The following is a 22,030-nucleotide window of genomic DNA, read 5'->3' on the forward strand; positions in this document are numbered from 1 at the left end:
GGGGGTGTGGGTGAGGGTATGGGGAAGCGCTGCGCTGTGTCCCAGGGACATGGTTAGTGGGCATGGTGGGATGGGCTGGCAGTTAGTTGGATGACCTTAGAGCTCTTTTCCAACCTTGGTTCTATGATCCTATGAATGGGCATGGTGGGCATGGGTTGATGGTTGGATTGGGTGATCCTAGAGGTCTTTTCCAGCCTTACTGGTTCCCTGAGTGGGCATGGTGGGGATGGGTTGTGGTTGGACTTGATGACCTCGAAGGTCTTTTCCAGTCTTAACAGTTCTCTGATTCTGTGGTGGTTCTGTGATGTCTTTATGGCTCTGTTGGCCTCGTGCTGGGTGGCATCATGGGTACAAGCATCATGGGAGGGCTCTGCCCACGGTTCCCAGCTCCTCTCTCCCTTCCTCAGTGGCACATCTTACTCTGGAGGAGGTGAAGCCATCATGGTTTTCCCATGCTTGGGATGGGCTGAGCTTGGCAACAGCACTTACTGCTTTCCCACAGCCCCCAAAGCCCCCAGAGTGGCAATGCCGCTGCCCACGCAGGGCTGCGTGTGGAGCCAGCCCTGTCCCGGAGCATCGCTCCCCAGCAGCCGGGAGACCAGGAGTGGAACGGGGGGGAAGGGGTCGTGGTGCATGGAACACCGGGGATGTGCAGGAGAGCGGATCGCTGTGCGGCGGCTCAGGAGCGGCCGGCATCCCGCGCACCCGCCGGGCGCGGAGCGCTGCTGCCCTCGGGCGGCCGCTGTCAGCACTGCGGGGCCGCCGCCGTTCCCCCGCAGGAGTCACCCCCTCCTCCCGCCCTCGCGCAATGGTTCCGCCCTCGCTCCCCCTCCCCTCAAGTAATGGCCCCGCCTGCCCCCCCCGCCTCTCCCATAAATGGTCTCGCCCACCGCGCCGCCTGGCGCAGCCCGACGTGATGACGCAGGGCGCGGGGGGCGGTGCCAGCGTGGCGGTGTCATGGCAGCCGGCGGGCTTGGGTAGCGGTGTGCTGTTAGCACCGGGCTGCGGGTGTGCTTCTGAGGGGGTCCGTGGGAGGGAGTGCTATGGAAGGAAGTCCTTGGGAGGCCTCTCTGCTGAGGCAGGTTTAACCGGCGGAGTCCGAGGGCTGAAGTTTCCTGCGGGCGCCTCCTGGGAAGGGGCAGTGGTGCCGGGCCCAGGGCAGGGCCTGCGCTGCGCTGCTGAGGCCTCATCTCTGTATAAGGAGGACATAAAGCTATGGGAGAGCGTCTGAAGGAGGGCTGCGGAGAAGGGAAAAGGAATAGGGGAAGGGGGCGTGAGGGGCGGCTTGGGGCCCTTGGTTTGTTTGGCGGAGGGGGCAGCGTTCATCTCTGGTGACAGCGACAAGGGAATGGCATGGAGCTGTGTCGGGGGGGGTCAGGCTGTGCTCTGTCCCAGGGGGCGGTGGACACTGCTCCCTGAGCTCTCGGAGCTCAGGGAGCACTGGGACACTGCTCTCAGCCATAGGGCTTGGGTGGTGCTGTGTGGGGCCGGGGTTTGGATTCGGATCCCTATGGGTCCCGTCCAGCTTGGGATGTTCTGTGGTTCTTTAAGCCGGGACAGGTCCCGTGCTGCTGGCATCAGGTGCTGCAGGCTGTCCGCTGCTGTTTTGCCACTAGGTGGGCCCTGAGTCCTTGTTGTTCTGCAGGAGGCAGTAGCAGAAGCTAAGCTCTGGCTTTCAAGAGGGACAGGGAGAAGAATGAGGACTAAATGAGATAAGGGATCCTCCTGGTGCCCAGCAGAGGCAGTTCCACAGTGGGTTAAGTGAACCCTGCAAAGTGAAGGCAAGGAAACTTTGGGCAGTGCCATGCAGTGGGTGTATCAGCTTGCTGGGGTGCAGGGTGTTGGCTGGTACACAGCTGTGTTAGGCCATAATACCTCGGTAGGATGGGAATACGGTTAGTGCAACTGTTGACTGCTCCAGCAAAACCACAACAGCTGCGCTTCCTTGTACCTTGTTTTCCCCTCCTGCAGGGAGGTGCTGACAGCCTGCTTCTCTACACTGCCATGATTCCTGTGACTATTGTTCATCCCCAGGAATGGCAAACCAGAGCATGTTTCGGACTCAGTGTGGAGTCTGAGGTTGGGGTCTAGTCCCTGCCTGCATCAGCACAATGCACTCAGCCCCAGAGGCCCCGCAGCAGCAGGATGAGGGCTGAACTGAGCAGTGCGCACCAAATGAAGCTGGAATCCTCCAGAGGGAGGAGTGTAACGGTGTGGGCCGCAGGTGTGTAGAGGCTGCAACACTGGGTTGTGAGATTCTGTAATACAGAAGGATGTGGAGGTGTTTTTTTCTAGAGTATGTTTATTACAGGTTACCACAAACCACCACTAGCAAATATAGTTAAATATAATAAATATAATTTTTAAAAGGCAGATGTATCTGGATGACAACCTACTATTGATACTACCAGGAAGTGTGTGTGTGTGTATGTGTGTATGTATATATGTGAGGAAATAGCACTAATAAATAGTATCAGCAATTAGAGGTAGTAGGAGGGAAATCAGATGCAGTACAAATTGGTAATATATCACCAAATACAGATTAGTATTATAGATATAAAAAACTTCTCAACACTATAAAAGCTATACTTACATGTGGGTATACTTACTATTACTACACTTAGGACAGATTATGCATATAATATGTATTTCATAAAATTATCTTGTATCAAACCAATCTTAGAAGAGTGTAAGTGAATCAAACTCAGAAGGGCCTTATTAAGTAAGCCTGTGTCAGAAGAGACCAACCCCCCAACAGTGGGCCTGAGAGTGAGACCAATGATGTAATGGACCACGTCTCACTTTAGAGTTGATCCACATCACAGTTTGGAGCCAGCCAGGGCTCCCTAGGTAAGGTTGAATTTATTTAGGAAATGTAGGAAAGAAAACTTCATGCAGCACAGAAAATTCTGAGGGAGAGGCTCCATTTTGGTTGGAAAACAAGGCATTTTTATATCGCAGACTTAAGAGGATGTAGGATGCCACCTCTTGGAGCAGCCAGTAGTTGCTGCTAATTTCTCTCTTTCACCTGAGTTGATCAATAGATTATGATGTTCCCTGTTCTCAGACAGTTTTCCGAGAGTCATTTTCTCCTTACTGTTACAATTCTTTGGTTTTGCATTTACTAATGGTATAGTCACGGTGTCTCTGGTCCTTAGGTACCCAGCTGCCCTGCAAGGAGGCCAAGCTGTGCCTTCCAGGGATGCTCCCAAGCTGGCAGGCATCATCCTCTGTCAGTGTTCTAGCAGATATTTTTTTGCAGGCATTTTCTGTCAGTATTTTTCCTGTTAGGGCCAGCTCACCTTTGCAGCAACACCCATCAGGGGGCCTCAAGAATATTTCTTTGGGAAAGTGCCCTACTGGCCAGAGTCCTGTTCATCTCACCCCAAAAATGTGATTTGACAGACGGGACTGGGTGTGTTCTCCTGGCTGCCTGGCGTTCCTTCCCAGCTGGGGCACTGGGGAAAGAGGTGACAAGGGACAAAAGCACTTTTCCTTTGGAGAAGATGAGTGCGGTGCCAGGCAGCCGGTCCCCGCCCCCCAGCCCGCTCAGTGGCATGCAAAGCACTCGCCTGCCTCGTAATGTGCCGGGTAAGGAAGCAACAGCTGCTGGGGTCCTTTTGCTGCCTCAGGAGCTGCGACAGCACCCGGGAGCCAGGGATCTAAATTTAAATTTGTGCTTTGTGTGCTGTGCATGCGAACGCAGCCTCCAGCCCCCGGAGTCAGGCTCCTCAAGAAGGGGGATCTGGAGGAGCTCTGGCTGGCTGGGACTGGGGGGTCGGCTGTGGGGTAAGAGGGGGAGAAACAGCTTGGGGAGAATCACCATGGAGCCTGCGTCCCACCAGGATGACTTGAAGAAGAGGCAACAGAAGGAGAAGTCCAAGAAGCCGGTGCCACCAGTAGCCCCTCGGCCACCCAGGGCTCTATTCTGCTTAACCCTACAGAACCCGCTGCGGAAGGCATGCATCAGCATCGTGGAATGGAAGTATCCTTCAGAGTCCCTGTGGGCAGGGGTGCTGGGGAGCAGGAGCCTCAATCTGCAGGAGGAGAACTCACAGCACGCTGCTGCGGTGCCATGCTTGGGCTGTGTGCTTGTCTGTCCCACTGAGCTGGTGGGGGAGCAGGGAAAGCAATTAGGGACACCTGGAGGATGTGTTAAAGACAATGGTTGTGCCAGCTGGGGTCAGATGGGCTTGTATGGAAAGATGGGGCTGTGAAGCCATGGGGATCTTTGGTGGGGTGTTGCAGGGACAGTCTGGGCAGCAAGAGACTCCTGGGTATGAATGTATTTTGTACTTGCAGGAGCTGTGCTGGGAGAACCAGGACAGCCTGCTGGGATGGGAGAAGTGTGGTGCGGGTATGGTGCCCATTCTGAAGTGGGGCTGGGTCAGGCACGGCAGGAGAGCCAGGGCTGGGAAGCAGCAGCGAGGATGGAGCTGGGGACTGCAGTGAGAGGGGGCTTGGGGTTAGGCAGTGAGACCATGGCAAGCTGCAAGAGGTGATGCACACAAGGTGTGTGCATCACCTCTTGCCTTGTCCTGCATCCACTGCCTGCCATGCTGGGGGGGCTGGCAGCATCCCCCAAATCCTTGCCAATGCTGTTGTCCCCTTTTCCCATCCCTCCCCGGTATTAACATCACCGGTGAAGGCTTTTGTGAGTGATGTTTTCAAGGGGACATGATCTTTCAGTGCCCCGGCTTAATTCAGGGATGGGCTTCTGAGTCTTGCTCGCTGATTGGCCATCTCTTCTCTGGGATGTTTTGGCATGGAAGAAAAGCACAGCCTCTGTTCAGCCTTTCTCCCACCCTAGGCTGAGAGCAGCAATACTGCCCACTCTCCGGCTGCCTGGAAAAGACCCTATCCATGTCAGTGCCTCAGCTTTGTGGCTCTGACAGCAGACGCTGCAGAGCAGAGATGAGCCCTGGGAGTGGGATTGTGTGTGGCGATACCAAACCCATGCACTAGGTATCCCCCCAGAACACAGTCGCAGCTAATCCCCACTTGGCAGCTCGCCTGGCTTGACGTCCCTAACTGTCCCGTCAGGGCTTGTACATCCTGACCCTTAAATGAGGGCAGTCAGGTGCACTGGGGTATAAATACGGCCGGGCACAAGAGTGATGCTGCTGACATCCAGTGCCCAGGATTCTTTGTCCTACCCAGGTCAGAAGCACCTGCAGCCTCCATGGTGGGATGCCACCTCTCCCCTCCCACGCTCCTCTCTTGATGCATTGATGTGGGAGAGGCCCCCTCTGTGCTCTGCGCACTCTGGCATGTGCTGACCCAGGATGAGGAATGTGTTTGAGCATGCTGGAAGACATAAGGCCTATCTCCGACTCTCCCCGTGCCGCTAGGCTGTATGCACAAGTGTCTTCCATAGCCATTGCCTGTTTGAGACAAACAGCTCTGGGAAGGATGTGCTGGTGAGGCACCCCAGAAGCAGAAAAGGAGAATTCCCCAGTTTTGGCTCTGCTCCCTCTCCTCAGTAGTCAGATCAACCGTCATGTAGGGAAATGTATGGCTTCAGGGCTGCTGTGCTGGGATGGTGAATTTCAAGGGCTGAGCTGCAGGTGCTCACAGGAGGCTCTGCCGAGGTGGGATGGGGCTGCAGGGGATTTGCAGGTGACAGCGTAGTTACGGGTAGGGGTGGGGGAAACAGATCTCGAAGCAGATCTCAAAACAGCTCAGGAGTAGGCACTGGCTGTGGTCATAACTGCGGTGCTAGAGAGGAGAAGGAGCTGGAGGGGAGTGTGCTGATTTACGTCACTACTTGTAGATTTACGCCGTGGGGGGTTTGCCCTGTGGACAGGTGGACCAGCACTTTCATTTTCTCCACCTGCACTTAGCTCCAGTGCTGCTGGTGGGCACAGGCGAGGCAAACAAGTCAGGGAGAACTGAGAAGCACTCAGCAGTGAGCAGGGACCAAAAATACTTACTGTGTTCTTGTGCCATGCTGTACCCAGAGCTGGTAGCACAAGGCCACTGGATGTGCAGAGAAGACTCCTTTGCTTTTAGGTATGTGCACAGCTGCATGGTGTGGTGTCTAGAGCACAAGCCTGCACGGCCTGGATGTGACCAGTGAAGGACAGCAAAAGAGGATGGCTGGCTACTGTTCTTCCAGGGTGGCACGGGGTGGTGGCTTTGAGCCATGCTGGGAGGAGCAGAGGCTGTGGTCCCTGGGGTGGGAGCCTTGCTGTGGCCAGGGTCCTGGGGGAATGTGAGCCCTTTTGGGACTGCTGGAATGTGACAGCTGAAGCTTGACCTTGAGGTTTCAATGGCCTCAGAGCAGTGACAGTGGCAGGAGTGACCAAGTGGCTGTCCCTGGGCCTTGGAGGTGAAACAACAAGCCACCCCCTTCGTTCAGAGATGCCCCAGGGCGCGGATGACCCAATTCTCTGTTCTGGGGAGGGAGAGAGACTCTGGCACTCAGCAGGAGAGCCATGACTGCACTGCCTGTGTGGGCTGTGGAACACTGAGTTGTGAGCTGGGTGTCTGCTGGATGAGCTGGCAGCTCAGGGTGGCACAATGCACCTGAGGTCTGCTGCTCTGCAGCATCTCCCTCCTGGAAGCTGAGCACAACAGTGGGAGCCAGGGCTACCAGGGCTCTGGAATGCAATGCTCTGTGATCCCTGTGTTGTGGGAGAGGATCTTGAGCCTTCAGGGTGGCTCAGTGAATGACGCGTGGGGGAAATCCCAGGTTCCCAACCCCCTGCTTAGTCCTCAGCTGCAGCCTTTCACTCTGTGCTTTGTCCCCTTACATCCTGTGCAGGTGCTGCCCCTCTCCAGGTCCTGTGTCTCACCCTGCCTCAATTCCCTCCCCTCTCCAGGGACCTCAGGAATGGGCAGATGCTGAGGATGTGCAGAGGGTGAGGTCTGGCTGCTGGCTGGCTCCCTGCCCCAGGGGGAGGCTGTTTCCCTATGCTTTCCCCACATACACCCTGACAGGCTACAGGCAGGGACTGCTTTCCCATCTCTCCTCTCCTTAACACTGGTTCAGACCTTTCGAGATCATCATCCTTCTGACCATCTTTGCCAACTGCATCGCCCTGGCCATCTACCTGCCCATGCCAGAGGACGACACCAACGTGGCCAATTCCAGCCTGGTGAGATTCAGCTCTCCTGCCACCCTCCTCTCTGCAAAGCTGCGGTCTGCCTTGAGCGTTCTGTGTTGCTCATCCTCAGTGTGTCTGGGTGCAAGGTGATGGCACCTGTAGGGCTGCTGCCCAGTGGGGTGGAATCATGTGTCAGTCCATGAGAGATGCCACAAATCAAAGAGAAGCCACTGCAAAATGGGTCTGGAGAGGGGCTGGAAATAACCCTAGGTTGAGGCCAAAGGCAGCAGAGTGGTGTGGGAAGTACGTGGGAAGGAAGGATCGATGCCAAAAGAAGAATAAATCTCATTTTTATTATTATTATTATTTTTTTAAAGCTCAGTGCTTCCAGAAGGAAACCTCCTGTTCTAGAAAGGCTGAAATGTTTTGTTTTAGCATATTTGGGACTAAATTACCTGGCCATTCATTTCTAAACTGAATTTTAATTCTAGGACATTTTTTTAAAGAGGAAAAAAACCAACACCCAAATCTCTGTTAAGGAGAGGTCCTTCCTTCCCAATCCGTTATTCCATTGTTTCCAATCACTCCATCTTGCCTGGAATAAGATGTTTTGGTGTGATCCGAATCAATAGCTTTCATTAGTTTTAGTTCGCTGTCTCTTTCCCCCTCTTAGATCTCAACCGTAGTTCAATCCATATTGATTTCTATTGTGAATCTGAGTTTGGGCTGAATCCAAGCATCCAAATATGTTGTTTATACCGAAATGTTCTCTTTGCTAATTTCAGGACTCCTCAGTGCTGGGGTGGATGTTGTGTGCAGGTAGTGCTGGCAATTCGCGACTTAAAAACACCTCTCTGTTTTCTGCCGTTCCCTTAGAGAAAAATCTTAAAGCAGTCCAAAGTTTGTGATATGGAATAGGAAGAAAGGATTTCACTTGAGCAGGTTTCTTCCCTGGCCATGATGACGTGACAGTGTTTGAAAGGTGCAGAGAGGTTAAAATGCAAAGAGGTCTGGGCCAAGAGATGGGGATGGCCGTGATAGGGGTGAAGCAAGAGGTGGGGGTGGCAGCGGTGGATGGGATTTGGCTGAGACCAGGATGTAGGTGAGGGCAGAGCTGGAGAGGTCACAGCAGCAGGCAGCAGAGCTGTGGGACAGGGACACTTGGCAGGGCCCTCACTGAGCTAACTGCATAATGAAATTTCATCTGCTTGTATTTATTACACATTTTTTTTAATACTATACCCAATTTTATTTTTCTCAGCCCGTTGCCATATCAACAGCCCAGTGTATCAGCAGCCTGGCAGCCCCAGGCCTCCGCTCTTTCAGCCCCGCTCTACACATTTCTTTGTCTTCACGTTCTGGTGCCTTCGGATGAGCAATCCCTGCTGTGAGCGGAGCCAGATGCCCATTGCCGCGGGTGATGCTGTGCTCTGTGCAAGGCTGCAGACAGTGCAGCAAAGCCTCATTGGAGGCATTCTTTCCAGCAGCAGTGAGATGCTGCAGTGGCTGGGGGTTGCGGGGAAACAGGGGACTCATTTTGGAGAGAACTGAGTGGCCTTAGGGGTTGGGAGCCAATGTTGCTCTCCAGGCTGGAGCTGTGTCATGTTGCATTGCATCGGTGTGGTGCACAGTGTTATTCCTGCTGTGCTGGATCTCGTTCAGAGCCCTCAGGTCAGGTTACTCCATGTCCCTTAGCATTGTTGAAGCATGTGTCTGTGCAGCAGCCTAGCAAGCTATAGAGATCTGCAGCTTTTTATAGTACTTTTTAAAGGCTGGGCACATTGTACATCCAACCCTGGGGCAGTGCCAGCACAGGTATCTACCCTGCCAGGACAAAACGTCCCCTGGCTGCTTTCTGCTGCTATCCAGAGGCAGCAGTAAGTCTGTCCTGGCTCAAGACATTGCTTTGTGGCCACAAGAGTCTCATACTCAGCAAGTCCTGCAGCTACACCCATAACTTGGGGAGTCCAGGAGGTTTGCTGTGACCTGCCTGAGTGAGAGGCTGTCCCCCCTCAGGCCAGTGACATGTTGACAGTCAGGACCTGCTATTCCTCCTGCTCTGCTGACATTAGCATGTGTCTACAGATAGGACAGGTTATGGGGATCTCTCCAACCAGCACTGATGGAGCCCTACATAGCACCTAATGACCATGCTGTGAGCTTTCCTAATTCCAGAGGGGTTACACCAGCAGGACAGGTCAGGATGATCCAGCTCTGTGTATGTGATTGTGTCTGCAAAACACAACGTAGAGCTGTTGCTGCACAGATAGTTGCAGTCTCTAAGGACAGAAGTAACTTAGGCAGCAGGGGCTGCCTGCTGGCTCTCCCTTGGCCCAGGAATTCACTTTTGGATGGCTGTGTGCTGATTCTGGGACCAGCCTGAGCCTTGGCAGTTGCCAACCTGAAACGTGAATGATAATTGTGTCTGTGTATCTGGGATTGCAAGGATGGGCTATGGAGGATCCATCACTGATCAACGGGGAAGGCAAGCATTGAGCTGCCTTAGCTAAAGCCTTGAAGATGCTAAACCCTTGAAGGTGCAGCCCTTATAACACCCGTAAGTGCAGTGCTTAGGTTTCTGCTCTCGCCACTGCTTCCCACAGACCTAACGAGGAGCTGGCACTGTATGATGGCAGTCAGACAGGGACACTTGGCGCGCCCACTGCTTGTGAACATGGTAACTGAGCAAGCACTGTGTCTGTCTAAGCCTTGGCCTTGGTTGCTTGTGAATGGGCAGTGTTTTCCATTTGGCAAGGCAGACGGCCCTGGGAGGACGCAGAGCCATGGCAGCGTGCTGCCTCCCTCTGCCCTCTGGGTGCCATTCCCCACAGAGCCCAGGGCTGCTCCCTGCCCCCCACGGGGTGCACAGTGAGGAGAGGGGCCATGGAAAACCAGAAATATAAATATCCCTGTTCATTCGAGTGCTTCAGAGGCATTTTAATCCTGGCCTGGAAAGAGTCATCAGCAGGGCTGGCCGCAATGGCAGTGACAGGCAGAGCCAGGTGGGCACACGGCTCTTGGCCATGCTCCCATGGAGGCCAAGCTATTCCGGGCCCGGTGGCTGTGTGGGGTGCCAGGGCCCAGCTGGCAGCAGGCACAGCTCTGCCTGTTGGAGCCCCAGGGCCGGTTTCCTTCCAGCAGCTCAATCTGCCGTACTGGTGTCTGGCACTGGGCAGGGAGCCTCGAGGCCTGGGGAGAACCAGGGAACCATGACACAGCCAGCTCCTGTCATGGTGGCTGTGCAGTGGCTCTGGGACAGGCCCCGCACGGCCTCAGCGGGAGGGGCTGAAGTGGAGGTTGCAGGGCCAGCTGTGGGAGGAAGGCCATGGGGCAGTGGTGACCCAGCAATGCTGTAGGGATGGTCATGCGTGGTGTGAGGCTGAGGGTGGTGATACTGCCCTAACGGAGCACCTTCTGCTGCTTGCAATCCCCAGGAGAAGTTTGAATATGCCTTCCTGATCTTCTTTGCCATCGAGGCCATGCTCAAGATCATCGCTTACGGGTTTCTGTTCCATACGGATGCCTATCTCCGAAATGGCTGGAATGTGCTCGACTTCTCCATCGTGTCCCTGGGGTAATGAAGGAGGGGAAGCTGCTGGCACTCTGGTTGCCTGGTCCATTGGCTATTGACCACATTGGTTTTTCTGGTGACTGCAGTAGGTTTTAGGGCAAGTTAGAATCAGAATCATTAAGACTGGAAAAGACCTCTGAATGCCCAAGTTCAACTCCAGTTCATCCCCACCAAGCCCACTGACCATGTCCCCCTGTGCCACGTCTCCACATTTCCTGAACATCTCCAGGGACAATGACTCCACCACCTCCCTGGGCAGCCTGTGCCAGTGCCTGACCACTCTTTTGAAGAAGAAATTGTTCCTAATATCCAACCTGACCCTCTCTAGTGCAATGTGAGGCCATCACCTCTCATCCTATCACTGTTACCTGGGAGCAGAAACCAATCCTGCCTTGCTCGCCTCCTTTCAGAAAGCTGTAGAGAGCAAGAAAGTTTGCCCTGAGCCTCAAGTTGAAGAATCAGCTCATGGCCTTCTCCCAAGGGCCACGTTTTCTTGCCTTGGAACCCTCTGTAACTTCTGTTTCTTCTTGCCTGTCCTCTCAGTGCCTGTTGAAGCTCCTTGCCCTGGGTAGCAGGAGGGCACAGTGTCTTCCAGTGCTTGGCACAGGGAATGGACCCACAGGGGATAGCATGGGAGGGTCCCTGGGTGCTCAGCAGAGCAGATTGCACCCCAGCACGTGGCTGCTCCAGCAGAGATTCCTGGTCTCCATTTTCATGTGCTTCTCTTCCTCCCTGTCCTTCCTTCTCCCCTTTCCCTTCCCTGCTCTGTGCCCTGGCTCTTTCAGTCTTGTCACCATGACTCTGGAGCAGATCAATGCAAAGGAGGGAGGGAAAGGTGGCTTTGATGTCAAGGCCCTGCGAGCGTTTCGTGTGCTGAGACCTCTGCGCCTGGTGTCCGGAGTGCCAAGTGAGTGCCGGGCCCTTGTTAACAGGAGGGGCTGTGGAGTGGGTTGGCCACAGGGCAGGTTCCATTTGCTGCTGGGCCACACCTGGCCACAATATGGATGTGGAGGAGCTGCAGAATCTTGTTCCTCTCTGCAGCTTGCATTTATCAATGCTGGGATCTGCAGGTCAGCATGCACATAGCTCCCTCCACAGCTTGGTGTCAGCATCTTTGGGTGGTTGGTGTGTAAGGATTTAAGGTCTCACTCTAGTTTCTCTTGGCAGAGCTCTCATTTTCCTGTAGCTTATGTAGCTACAGACAGGAAGAGAGACAACAAAATAGACGGAGGGGCATGAAATAGTCTCCAGCACTGCCTGGTGACTGGCTCTGCTGGGGTGTTCCAGGTGCTTGTATGGTGGGTAGAGAAAGGAGCAAGAAATTGCTGCAGAGATTTCAGTCCACGTTAGGACTTGCCCTTGGTGTGGGGCATTTCAGAGGGGCTGGCAGGAATGTAGGGTGCACCCAAAGTTGTTTGGGATGTGGCTGAGCTCCTCTCCTTTCTCCCTGGTGCAGGTCTGCAGGTTGTCCTGAACTCCATTATCAAGGCCATGGTGCCTCTGCTCCACATCGCGCTGCTCGTCCTCTTCATGATCATCATCTATGCCATCGTGGGGCAAGAGCTCTTCAAGGGCAAGATGCACAAGACCTGCTACTACCTTGGGACAGGTGGGACTGTGGCAGGGGTGCAGGAGGTCAGAGATGCTTCTGTGTAGCTGTGGGGACCACAAAGCCTCTGTGGGTAGCAGAAAGCCTGGGAGTGTGGCGTGGCAGGGCTGAAAGGCATGTGGTACAGGACGTGGATGGTGTGAGGAGGTGGTGAAAGCTTCTGCAGGAGATCTGGGGGTGCTGGGACCTGCTTGCCTTGCCCAGCCTGCCACTTATGTTATGGCTTTTCCCCACAGATGTGATCGCCACAGTGGGGTCAGAGAAGCCAGCACCCTGCACAACCTCTGGCCATGGGCGTCACTGCTCCATCAATGGCACTGAGTGCCGAAGTGGCTGGCCAGGACCCAACAATGGCATCACTCACTTTGATAACTTTGGCTTTGCCATGCTGACTGTCTATCAGTGCATCACCATGGAGGGCTGGACCGAAGTACTCTACTGGGTGAGTCCAGTGGCCTGGGCTTGGTGCCCAGTTCACTGCAGGTGACGGCTGGTTCTGCCTGGCAGGATGCAGGACCCTTTGGTAGGGTTAGGTCAGCCCCCTACTGAAAGAAGCCTTGCCCCCAGCAAGCTTCGTACTGTGGTGCACATCCTGTCACGCACCATGCTTGTCCTCTGCATCACTGTCCAAGAAGCCTTTGCTCTCCATGTGGACAGCAGAGTGCTCTAGCTCCCACCTTTGGGAAAGGTTATAGACCTCTCAACCATGTTTTTCAGTCTTTGGGAGACTGTCTTGGTGAGTCTTGGGTATGAGGCTGACGTTTAAATCTGCTTCCAAATGCTTAGGTCTGGCTTTTCCTCCACTGGGGTAAGGAGCTAGGCTCTCAGGTGAATCTGCATCCATCCCAAACACTCCCTTTAGAGGAACAAATCTCCTACAGGCTGTTGGGGTGCTCCTGGGAAAGACAGCTGGAAGAGCGTGTTGAGGATACACCATCTGCCTCTCTCCTTGCCAGGTTAACGATGCCATTGGGAATGAATGGCCCTGGATCTACTTTGTCAGCCTTATTTTGCTTGGTTCCTTCTTTGTTCTCAATCTGGTGCTGGGGGTGCTCAGTGGGTAAGTGCCACCCGGGCCCCTCTCTTTGCCAGCGTATCAGTGAGAAGAGTGTAGATACTGCCTATATAGGAAGAAAGCCTTGATATGTTTCTGTTCCTTTTCCTCTTTCAGTCAGCCTTTTTCCTTGCGTGCTTAGAAACACTGAACCTTCAGTTGCCTTTTGTATCAGCTTCTGTGACCGTCAGAGATTTTAGCTCAGTGCAGAAATCCTTTCCCTGTAGTACAAGCACCCATCAGCAGATGCAGCGTTGCAGCACCTAGCCTTAGCTGCCCTGTCCAGCCACAGCCTCCTGCAGCAAGGAGCTGCCAAACAGCAGCTGGTGGTGGGGAGGAAGCCAACAAGGAGTTGGTGATATCCCATGATCTTGTGTCATGGAATGAGGCCAAGAGAGACAACAGTCAGTAGAGAGGTCTCTTGATGGTAGGGGAGTTCAGGCTTTTATTCTTCTCCAAGGTCTGGTCTGGCATAGGGCTGTAGTACGTGGCCTCTGCACAGCTCCTCTCTCTGCTGCTTGCCTTGTCCCAGGGAATTCACCAAAGAGCGTGAGAAGGCCAAGTCACGAGGCACGTTTCAGAAGCTGCGGGAGAAGCAGCAGCTGGAGGAGGATCTGAAGGGCTACATGGACTGGATCACCCATGCTGAGGTGATGGACAGTGACCGGACCAGAGGAGAAGGTACCAGCTCTCTGTGAGCGTTGGGTTCCGGGGTGAGCATTGGAGAAGTCACAGACTAGTTTTGTCTAAAAACCTAGGAAACAAAATGCTTTTGCAGAAGCTTCACCTCAGCCACTGTCCTTAACAGACGGCAGGGTTACCAGCTCTCCCACTGGCAGATGCATGAGTTTCCCAAGAGGGCTTGGGGAAAGACCAAACACATCTTCCATGCCTGCGGCCAGTGCTCTTACCACCTCCTCCTGTTCTGCATTTGCTCACATCCCAGTTGAGCCCAGTTTTCTGTGTGCTGGCGATGCTGCTGCTCTTGCTGCAGGGAGGGTGTTCCTGGGGCCTGCTGGGTGCGCTGCATCTGACAGTTAAAACCTCCTGCTCAGCCTGTCTCTGCTGTCTCACTGGGAGAGCGTTTCTCCATGTCACTTCTGCTGGGGAAACTCTTCCAGGTGTGCTCCTGAGAGAGATCCCCTCCTGCATGTTCTTCCCAAGGGCTCAAAGGACAGCCTGGGGTGTCATTACTTTTGTAGGTATGATGCCGTTGGATGAAGGAGGGTCGGAGACAGAGAGCTTGTATGAAATTGAGGGCATGAACAAATGGATTCTCTACTTGTGAGTATGCATAGGCTGAATCGTCTCCTGGGTTTGGTTTGCAGTCCTGGCTGGGCCAGGCTTTTTGTCAGCCACCAGTTTTGTGGGGAAAGCCAGGGACTGTGTGCTCAGGAGGAGATGCTATCATGGGGCTCAGCAAATAGCAGGGGCCTAGCAGGAGAAGGGTACAGAGGTGGCTTTGCTCTGTGTTCTGATGGCCCTGTGGACCCTGTGGCCTTCTCTCCAGCCGGCAGTGGAGGCGCTGGAACCGAATGTTTCGTAGAAAGTGCAGGGATGTGGTGAAGTCCAAGTTCTTCTACTGGCTGGTCATCCTGCTGGTGGCACTGAACACCCTCTCCATCGCCTCTGAGCACCATTTCCAGCCTGAATGGCTGACAATTGTACAAGGTAAGGCCCAGGGAGAGGGAGGGTCCAGGACACCTTGCTACCGTGTAGACATGCATGGATTCTTACTGCGCATGCATAGCCACTGGCATAACACAGTGACTGTCAGGCACATGCAGACATGCCCATGCACACAAGTATGTGTGCACCATCCACAGTATGCTGTCACACAACTACATATTGCATACAGATGTTGTGTGCACTTATACATGCATAGCATACATTCTTTGACACAGTGAACGGGCAGAGTGTATGCATTTACAAGTGTACATGCGTAGTTCACATGAACACACATTGCATACACTCACACAGTACAGACGTGCACGTATCCATGTGTTATCACACTACGTGTGTTCACAGACATACGGAGTATAGCACACATACACAACTCAGCCTTGCGTGCACACAATGCATGCAGACACAGGCATGTAGACACACTCTGTGGACTCAAACATGATTGCATGTGTCACCCTTCTCCTCATCCTTCTTTCCTGGGTCCTCCCTGGAAAGCTGTGTTTGCTGCAGTGGTGGCAGAGCAGGATGTGGCAGTACTGTCCTCCTTCCCTGCCTGCTGTGCCATGCTCAAATGAAGAGGTCCGTGCTCTGATGGGCTGAATCTCCGCCCCCAGACAATGCCAACCGGGTGCTGCTTGCGCTCTTTGTGGCCGAAATGCTGCTGAAGATGTATGCACTGGGCCTGCGCCAGTACTTCATGTCCCTCTTCAACCGCTTTGACTGCTTTGTCGTGTGTGCGGGGATCCTGGAGACCATCCTGGTGGAGCTCAGCACCTTGTCACCCCTGGGCATCTCTGTGCTGCGTTGCATCCGGCTGCTCCGCATCTTCAAGATCACCAGGTTGGTGTGGGAGCTGGGAAACAGAGCTGGCTGCCCCCCAGGTGTCAGTGGCTCCTGGGGTGGTGAATAAGGTCATGCTAGTGATCTCTTTGTCCTCGAGATGTGGTGTTGGAGTAGGTATGAAGACAGAGCAGGGCTTACTGGAAGTCTTGTGGGGTCCCTTGGGAGCTCTGAGTGCTCAGCTTATATAAATGGGGGTGCTGGGGACCGGGACCGGTGGCTTCAGGCTATCTTGCCTGTCACACCACTCCTGGAGCTCCATTTCCATCTCCTGGGTCCTGGTTGGAGGAGTCCCAGCACTCAGAGCCCATTCACTGGGTTGCCCCATTCCACCTCTTGCACACTCCTCTCCCCAGGTACTGGACATCACTGAGTAACCTGGTGGCCTCCCTGCTCAATTCGGTGCGCTCCATCGCCTCTCTGCTCCTCCTCCTCTTCCTCTTCATCATTGTCTTTGCCCTACTGGGCATGCAGCTCTTTGGAGGCATGTATGACTTCGAGGACATGGAGGTGCGACGCAGCACATTCGACAACTTCCCCCAGGCCCTCATCAGCGTCTTCCAGGTATGGGGCTGCAGCAAGCAGGACAGGGGGGATGAAAGATGGAGTGCCTGGCTTTCCCCTGGGCTGGGGTACTCCTTGGGGTTAGGAGAGGTGTGGGTTCATGGGAGGTGATCCAGCTTTGAGGCTGGAACAGGAAAATCAGAATGGAGTCATGAACACTGCAGGTTCAGGGGTGGAGCAAGGTGTGAGATCTGGCAGTGACACTGGAGCAGGACTGAGCTGGGGTCCTGTCCTGCTTCTCCTCACATTGTCTCTGCTCTTTTCTCAGATCCTGACTGGAGAGGACTGGAATTCAATAATGTACAATGGGATAATGGCTTATGGGGGCCCATCCTTCCCTGGCATGCTGGTCTGCATCTACTTCATCATCCTCTTTGTCTGCGGGAACTGTATCCTCTGATATCAAAGCTGTGTCCAGGCTCCCTCTGCCCAGCCCCATAGACTGCTCCAGCTGCACAGGACTGTGCAGATCGCTCTGTGTGTGTGTGTGTATGTGTAAGGACTGGGCTGAAGGATGGGGCCATCAGCCCAGAGCTCAGCACTTGAATACAGAGGGTCAGCGATCACCAGCCAAGGTTGTAAAAAGGGCTCATCTCCAGGAAGGTTTCTCAGAACAAACCAGAGACCATGGGCAGCCCTGGCCACATCCTCCAAATGAAAGCAAGTTCATGTCCTTAGTGCTGACCCACCAGATATCCTCCTCAATGTCTTCCTGGCCATTGCGGTTGATAATCTGGCTGAGGCTGAGAGCCTGACCTCAGCCCAGAAGGCCAAAGCTGAGGAACGCAAGCGGCGGAAGATGTCCAGGTGAGTGCTGCCAGCACATGGCAGTGGGAACTCCCCAAGCAGGTGCTTTGGGCAACAAGGCAGAATGGTGTCACCTGTGCCCCTGCCCTGAGTTCTGTCCTTGTTTTCCTCTGCCCTCCACTCAGGGGTTACCCAGAGAAGTCTGAAGATGAAAAGCAAATGTTGGCAAAGAAGCTTGAGCAGAAAGCAAAGGGAGAAGGGATTCCCACAACGGCTAAGGTCAGTGCTGGTGGGGCTGGGCCCTTGGAAGGTCCTGGTGAAGGAGCTGACAAAGGCTTGGAGCTTGCCTGAGTCTGACACGCTTACCTACATATCTACCTCTCGGTCTCTCCTTCCTTTCAGTTAAAAGTGGATGAATTTGAATCCAATGTCAATGAGATCAAAGATCCCTACCCGTCTGCAGACTTCCCAGGTCAGACTTGGCCCCAGAAAAACTGGGGACATTGCAGAGGGAAGGTGCTGCAGCCTGGCTGTGTGAAGTGAAGGTTGTGGTGACATGGGGGCACTGAGGTCCCATTGCATCTCTCTCTCTCTGGGTGACCCTTTTCCTTCCTTGTGACCACCCTGCAGGTGACGATGAGGAGGATGAGCCTGAAATCCCCCTGAGTCCTCGGCCACGTCCTCTGGCAGAGCTACAGCTGAAAGAGAAGGCTGTGCCTATGCCTGAAGCCAGCTCCTTCTTCATCTTCAGCCCAACCAATAAGTAAGCATGGAGCCTTTCTGTCCTCAAGGCTTAGCCAGAACCCTCTTCCAGGCTACCATGGCACCTATCTAATGTCCCTCTTGCAGTGTCTTATGTCATCTTTGTCCCCTGCAGGTTTCGGATGCTGTGCCACAGAATTGTCAACGCCACTTGGTTCACCAACTTCATCCTGCTCTTCATCTTGCTCAGCAGCATCTCCCTGGCGGCTGAGGATCCCATCCGAGCCGAGTCGTTCCGCAACCAGGTGCCTGGGTGACTCTGGAGGGTTGGGATGTGCTCCTCCATGCACAGAGCGGAGGGCAAACCACAATGCCAGGACTTCTGGAAATACTGCATTTCTCATATCACCCAAATCTCATCGAGTTTTGGTGCTTATGCCCCCAGATTCTTGGATACTTTGACATTGGTTTCACTTCTGTCTTCACTGTTGAAATTGTCTTGAAGGTAAGTCTCTCTGCTCCTGTGGTCCTGGCCCTAGCACATGGGTCTAGATGTGTTCTGGCCATGGGCACAAGTGCCAGGCCCCATGAGGGGAAGCTGCCAGCTGAGCCTGAAGTTCTCGGAGCTCGTAATGTCTTGGCAATGCATGACCTGCCCCAGGGGCCTCTTGTAGTGAGGTCAGGCAGCTGTGTCAGCTGTGCTGTGACGCTGGGACAGATGGGCTATGGCAACAGCATGTTTGTTAAGAAAAAAAATGAGAAAGAGTAAGCAATGAAAATCTGTGAAGTAAAATAGTAATTCAAGCAGCTGCTGCATATTGCTCCCACTGTAAGACATTTACTCTTCTCCAGTTTGCTGAATGACTGGAAGAATTTTGCTTTCAGCCAGTGTAGTGCAGAGGATTCCAGCTGCATCCAGCTGCCTGCCTGGCTTCAGAGCCAGGGTGTGAGCAGCACAGGACCCATGGAGCTGCAAGAAGCTGCCCATGCCCTGTCTGCCTGGGGCTGCAGAGGGACACTGCCCTGAGCCCTGCCTGGCCACTCTGCTAACCCCTTCTGCTCTCCAGATGACAGCATACGGTGCTTTCCTGCACAAAGGCTCCTTCTGCAGGAACTCATTCAACATCCTCGACTTGCTGGTGGTTGCTGTGTCCCTCATCTCCATGGGATTCGAGTAAGCACCTCCATGTTTTGTGGAGCGGGCACTGATTGCTTTGCCTGGTGGGGCAGCTGGGCTGCTGCGGCTGGCTCTGCTGGGTAGAAAAGGAGCAGCTAAACCTGGGCTGCATGTTAGCACCCAAAAATTGTCTGTAGCTTTGTGGCAACCAGGCATGGGTGACTGGGAGGCTGGGAAGCAAACTCCTTGAGTGACAAAGAAGAAGAGGTTCTGGGAGGGAATTCAGTTTGGAGTCACTTTGTCCAAGTGGTGGTGTCCCTAACCCTGATGTGGGATGATGGCTTAGTGATGTCTCTGCCATCCCTCAGCACTGGAGCCTTGGTGGGGCCACCCGCGCACGGAGGGAGTTGCCCCATCTCAGCCCTGCCTTCCTCCTCAGGTCCAGCACCATCTCAGTGGTGAAGATCCTTAGGGTGCTGAGGGTGCTGAGGCCTCTGCGAGCCATTAACAGGGCGAAGGGGCTGAAGGTAAGAAGGAGGCTGGGGTCTTCAACCCATGAGAGTGCCCACAGGAAGTTATGTGGCAGGCTTTGCACCCTGTGGGGTTTGCAGGGCTGGGAACACAATTCCCACACTCCATTATGGAAGGAGCCTGCCCCATCCCACTGCTCTTGGCAGATTCCTGCTTACACCTGTTTGTTTTTTCTGGGGCCATCCCTGCTATCAGTGGGCAGGGAGCACACAGTGGTACCTTGCCCCAAGCACACTCACATGTCCTCTGTCCTCGACCTCTGCAGCACGTGGTCCAGTGTGTGTTTGTGGCCATCAAGACCATTGGTAACATTGTGGTCGTCACGACATTGCTGCAGTTCATGTTTGCCTGCATTGGGGTGCAGCTCTTCAAGGTGAGAGATGGCCTGGATGGGCAGGAGATGGGCAGCTTTGTTCTAAAAATTGAGCCTAAATTCCTAACAGATGTGGGGAGAGCTTCCAGGATACCCTGCAGACTGAGCTGATCTATCTGCATATGCTAACTTTTAGTTCATTCATTTTAGTCACTTATTTCTTTATTTTCCAAATAGTTTGCTCCCAGGCGGGATGAGCTGGTTATGTTTCAGCTCAGGGCTCTGGAAGAAACAATCCCACTACATCACTAGGCAGCATTTGTCTGTCTTGACCTAGGATTGACCAAAGGGTCTGCCATGGCCCTGGGGCACCCTGTGAGCTCCAGGCTGGGTTGTGCTGGCAGCAAGTAAGCATGATGGGCCGTGGCAGAGGCCAGAGCTAGCATGGGTGCAGGGAAGGGACTGATGGGTCTGTGCAAAAGTCAAAGCTCACAGCAAAATCACAATTTTTTCTGATCTCTGTCAAATGCAGGGCAAGTTTTACAGCTGCACAGACCCCTCCAAGCTAACGGAGAAGGAGTGCAGGTAAGAACTCCAAGCAGCACAGCCCGGCAAGGCAACAGCCAGAGTGTATGGGGACATTTTTGTGCCTGTGTGGGGGTCTTGCAGCAAAAAAGAAAGCGCTGGGGATCCTGTGCTGCCGTCCCTCATCCTGGAGTACCTGTAGCACAAGGCCATGTCCTCTCCCAGGTGTAAACAGCAGGTGGGCAGGGGCTGTGCTGGGTGAGTACTGCATCTCTTCTGCTGCAGGGGATATTTCATCAACTACGTGGATGGGGACCCAACGCAGATTGAGCTGAAGGAGCGGGTCTGGTTCCACAACGCCTTTCACTTCAACAATGTCTTCTCAGCCATGATGTCGCTTTTCACTGTCTCCACCTTCGAGGGCTGGCCAGAGTGAGTCTGCTGTGTGTAGGGCCCAAGGGCTGGGTCTGTGCTGTGAGCAGCCCTCAGCTGGGAAGCCTTTACCAGGGAATGAAGAGCTGCCTGGGCAGAGGAGCAGGGCTAGCCATCCTGGTAGGGGCTGTAGAGCCAAGGGGATAATCTCCTGTTCCACCTCTGTTGGATTTAGGATGTCCCCAGAGCTCTCCATATCCTTCAAGAAGACAGATGGTCTTCCTCCCCTTAACCAGGGTCTCTATTGCCTCACTTTCCCTCCTGTAGGCTGCTGTACAGGGCCATTGACACTAATGATGAGAATAAAGGCCCTATCTACAACTACCGGGTGGAGATTGCAATGTTCTTCATCATCTACATCATCCTCATTGCCTTCTTCATGATGAACATCTTTGTGGGCTTTGTCATCGTCACCTTCCAGGAACAGGGGGAGAGCGAGTACAAGAACTGCGAGCTGGACAAGAACCAGGTACTGGAGCTGCTGGGATGGGGTGAGCTGGACCAGCCCTAGCTCTAATTGAGCTGGATCAGCTCTGAGTGCTGGCCCTGCTGCCCCAGGATGAACTGAACCTTCCCCAGGTCTCAGCACACTGCTGGGGCAGGTGCAGCTGCACTCCTGGCTGGCACAAAGCAAGCTTGCACCAGGTATCAGCTTTCCAAGGGAAGGGCAAGCTCGACCAGAATCAAGGAAGGGATTTCTGGTGCAGGTGGGGTGCCCGCACTGAGCTGGAGCAGAGGGCTGCGCCCTGTTCTGGGCTCCCCAGTACAAGTGATTTGGGCAGGTGGTGAGTCCAGCAAAGGATCACTGACACACTGAATTGTCAGGAGCATCTGTCATACGAGGAGAGGCTGGGAGCTGAAAGTATTTGAGAAGGGAAGGCTTGTAGGGATCTGATGGGAGGGTGTAGAGAAGACGAAGTCAGACTCATCTCAGCGGTACCCAATGATAGAGGTGATGGGCACAGACTGAAGAGAACAAGAAATTCCATGTAAACATAAGAAAATACGTTCTTATGGTAAAGGTGGTCAAGCACTGGAACGTGTTGCCCAGAAGTCTCCATCTTCGGAGGTGTTCAGAACTCCATGGGCCTGGGCAACCTCAAGGCTTGGAGTCAGCATGGCCATCTGTGGAGGCGAGCGGTGGCTTTGGAAACTTGTCCCTTGTGGGTGCCACCTGGCTGTTTGTGCAGAGGGTGCAGCAGATAACAACCATTGCTGTCCCTGCCCCATGTCACAGGGCTACAGGCGGGGGATCCAGCTGCCATCTGTGGGGTTGTGCGCTGTCACCAGTGG

General features: G+C 54.0%; 1 protein-coding gene across 10 annotated transcripts in view; it reads left to right on the forward strand.

The window, feature by feature from the left end:
- Positions 921 to 22,030, forward strand: part of CACNA1S (calcium voltage-gated channel subunit alpha1 S) — a 32,852-nt gene continuing 11,742 nt past the window's right edge. For 4 of the 10 annotated variants that reach the window (XR_002432819.1, XM_021377212.1, XM_021377218.1 and 1 more), the window contains exons 1-25: positions 3,810 to 3,985; positions 6,995 to 7,100; positions 10,484 to 10,623; positions 11,406 to 11,527; positions 12,077 to 12,229; positions 12,466 to 12,671; positions 13,186 to 13,289; positions 13,816 to 13,964; positions 14,486 to 14,567; positions 14,794 to 14,954; positions 15,581 to 15,806; positions 16,163 to 16,370; positions 16,639 to 16,759; positions 17,063 to 17,177; positions 17,303 to 17,396; positions 17,520 to 17,589; positions 17,748 to 17,880; positions 17,995 to 18,124; positions 18,265 to 18,324; positions 18,887 to 18,993; positions 19,376 to 19,463; positions 19,733 to 19,840; positions 20,313 to 20,365; positions 20,591 to 20,737; positions 21,005 to 21,206. Coding sequence is in view for 9 of the 10 variants with exons in the window: in XM_021377212.1 (XP_021232887.1) it covers positions 3,825 to 3,985; positions 6,995 to 7,100; positions 10,484 to 10,623; positions 11,406 to 11,527; positions 12,077 to 12,229; positions 12,466 to 12,671; positions 13,186 to 13,289; positions 13,816 to 13,964; positions 14,486 to 14,567; positions 14,794 to 14,954; positions 15,581 to 15,806; positions 16,163 to 16,370; positions 16,639 to 16,759; positions 17,063 to 17,177; positions 17,303 to 17,396; positions 17,520 to 17,589; positions 17,748 to 17,880; positions 17,995 to 18,124; positions 18,265 to 18,324; positions 18,887 to 18,993; positions 19,376 to 19,463; positions 19,733 to 19,840; positions 20,313 to 20,365; positions 20,591 to 20,737; positions 21,005 to 21,206 (3,246 nt within the window). In the remaining variant the exon portion in view is untranslated. Of the gene's footprint in view, positions 2,225 to 3,405; positions 3,592 to 3,809; positions 3,986 to 6,994; positions 7,101 to 10,483; positions 10,624 to 11,405; positions 11,528 to 12,076; positions 12,230 to 12,465; positions 12,672 to 13,185; positions 13,290 to 13,815; positions 13,965 to 14,485; positions 14,568 to 14,793; positions 14,955 to 15,580; positions 15,807 to 16,162; positions 16,371 to 16,638; positions 16,760 to 17,062; positions 17,178 to 17,302; positions 17,397 to 17,519; positions 17,590 to 17,747; positions 17,881 to 17,994; positions 18,125 to 18,264; positions 18,325 to 18,886; positions 18,994 to 19,375; positions 19,464 to 19,732; positions 19,841 to 20,312; positions 20,366 to 20,590; positions 20,738 to 21,004; positions 21,207 to 22,030 lie in introns of those variants that run through there. The other 6 variants (XM_021377216.1, XM_021377214.1, XM_021377217.1 and 3 more) reach the window with 6 other exon arrangements.

Source organism: Numida meleagris, chromosome 25 (genome assembly GCF_002078875.1).
Source record: "Numida meleagris isolate 19003 breed g44 Domestic line chromosome 25, NumMel1.0, whole genome shotgun sequence".
Classification (NCBI taxonomy): domain Eukaryota; kingdom Metazoa; phylum Chordata; class Aves; order Galliformes; family Numididae; genus Numida; species Numida meleagris.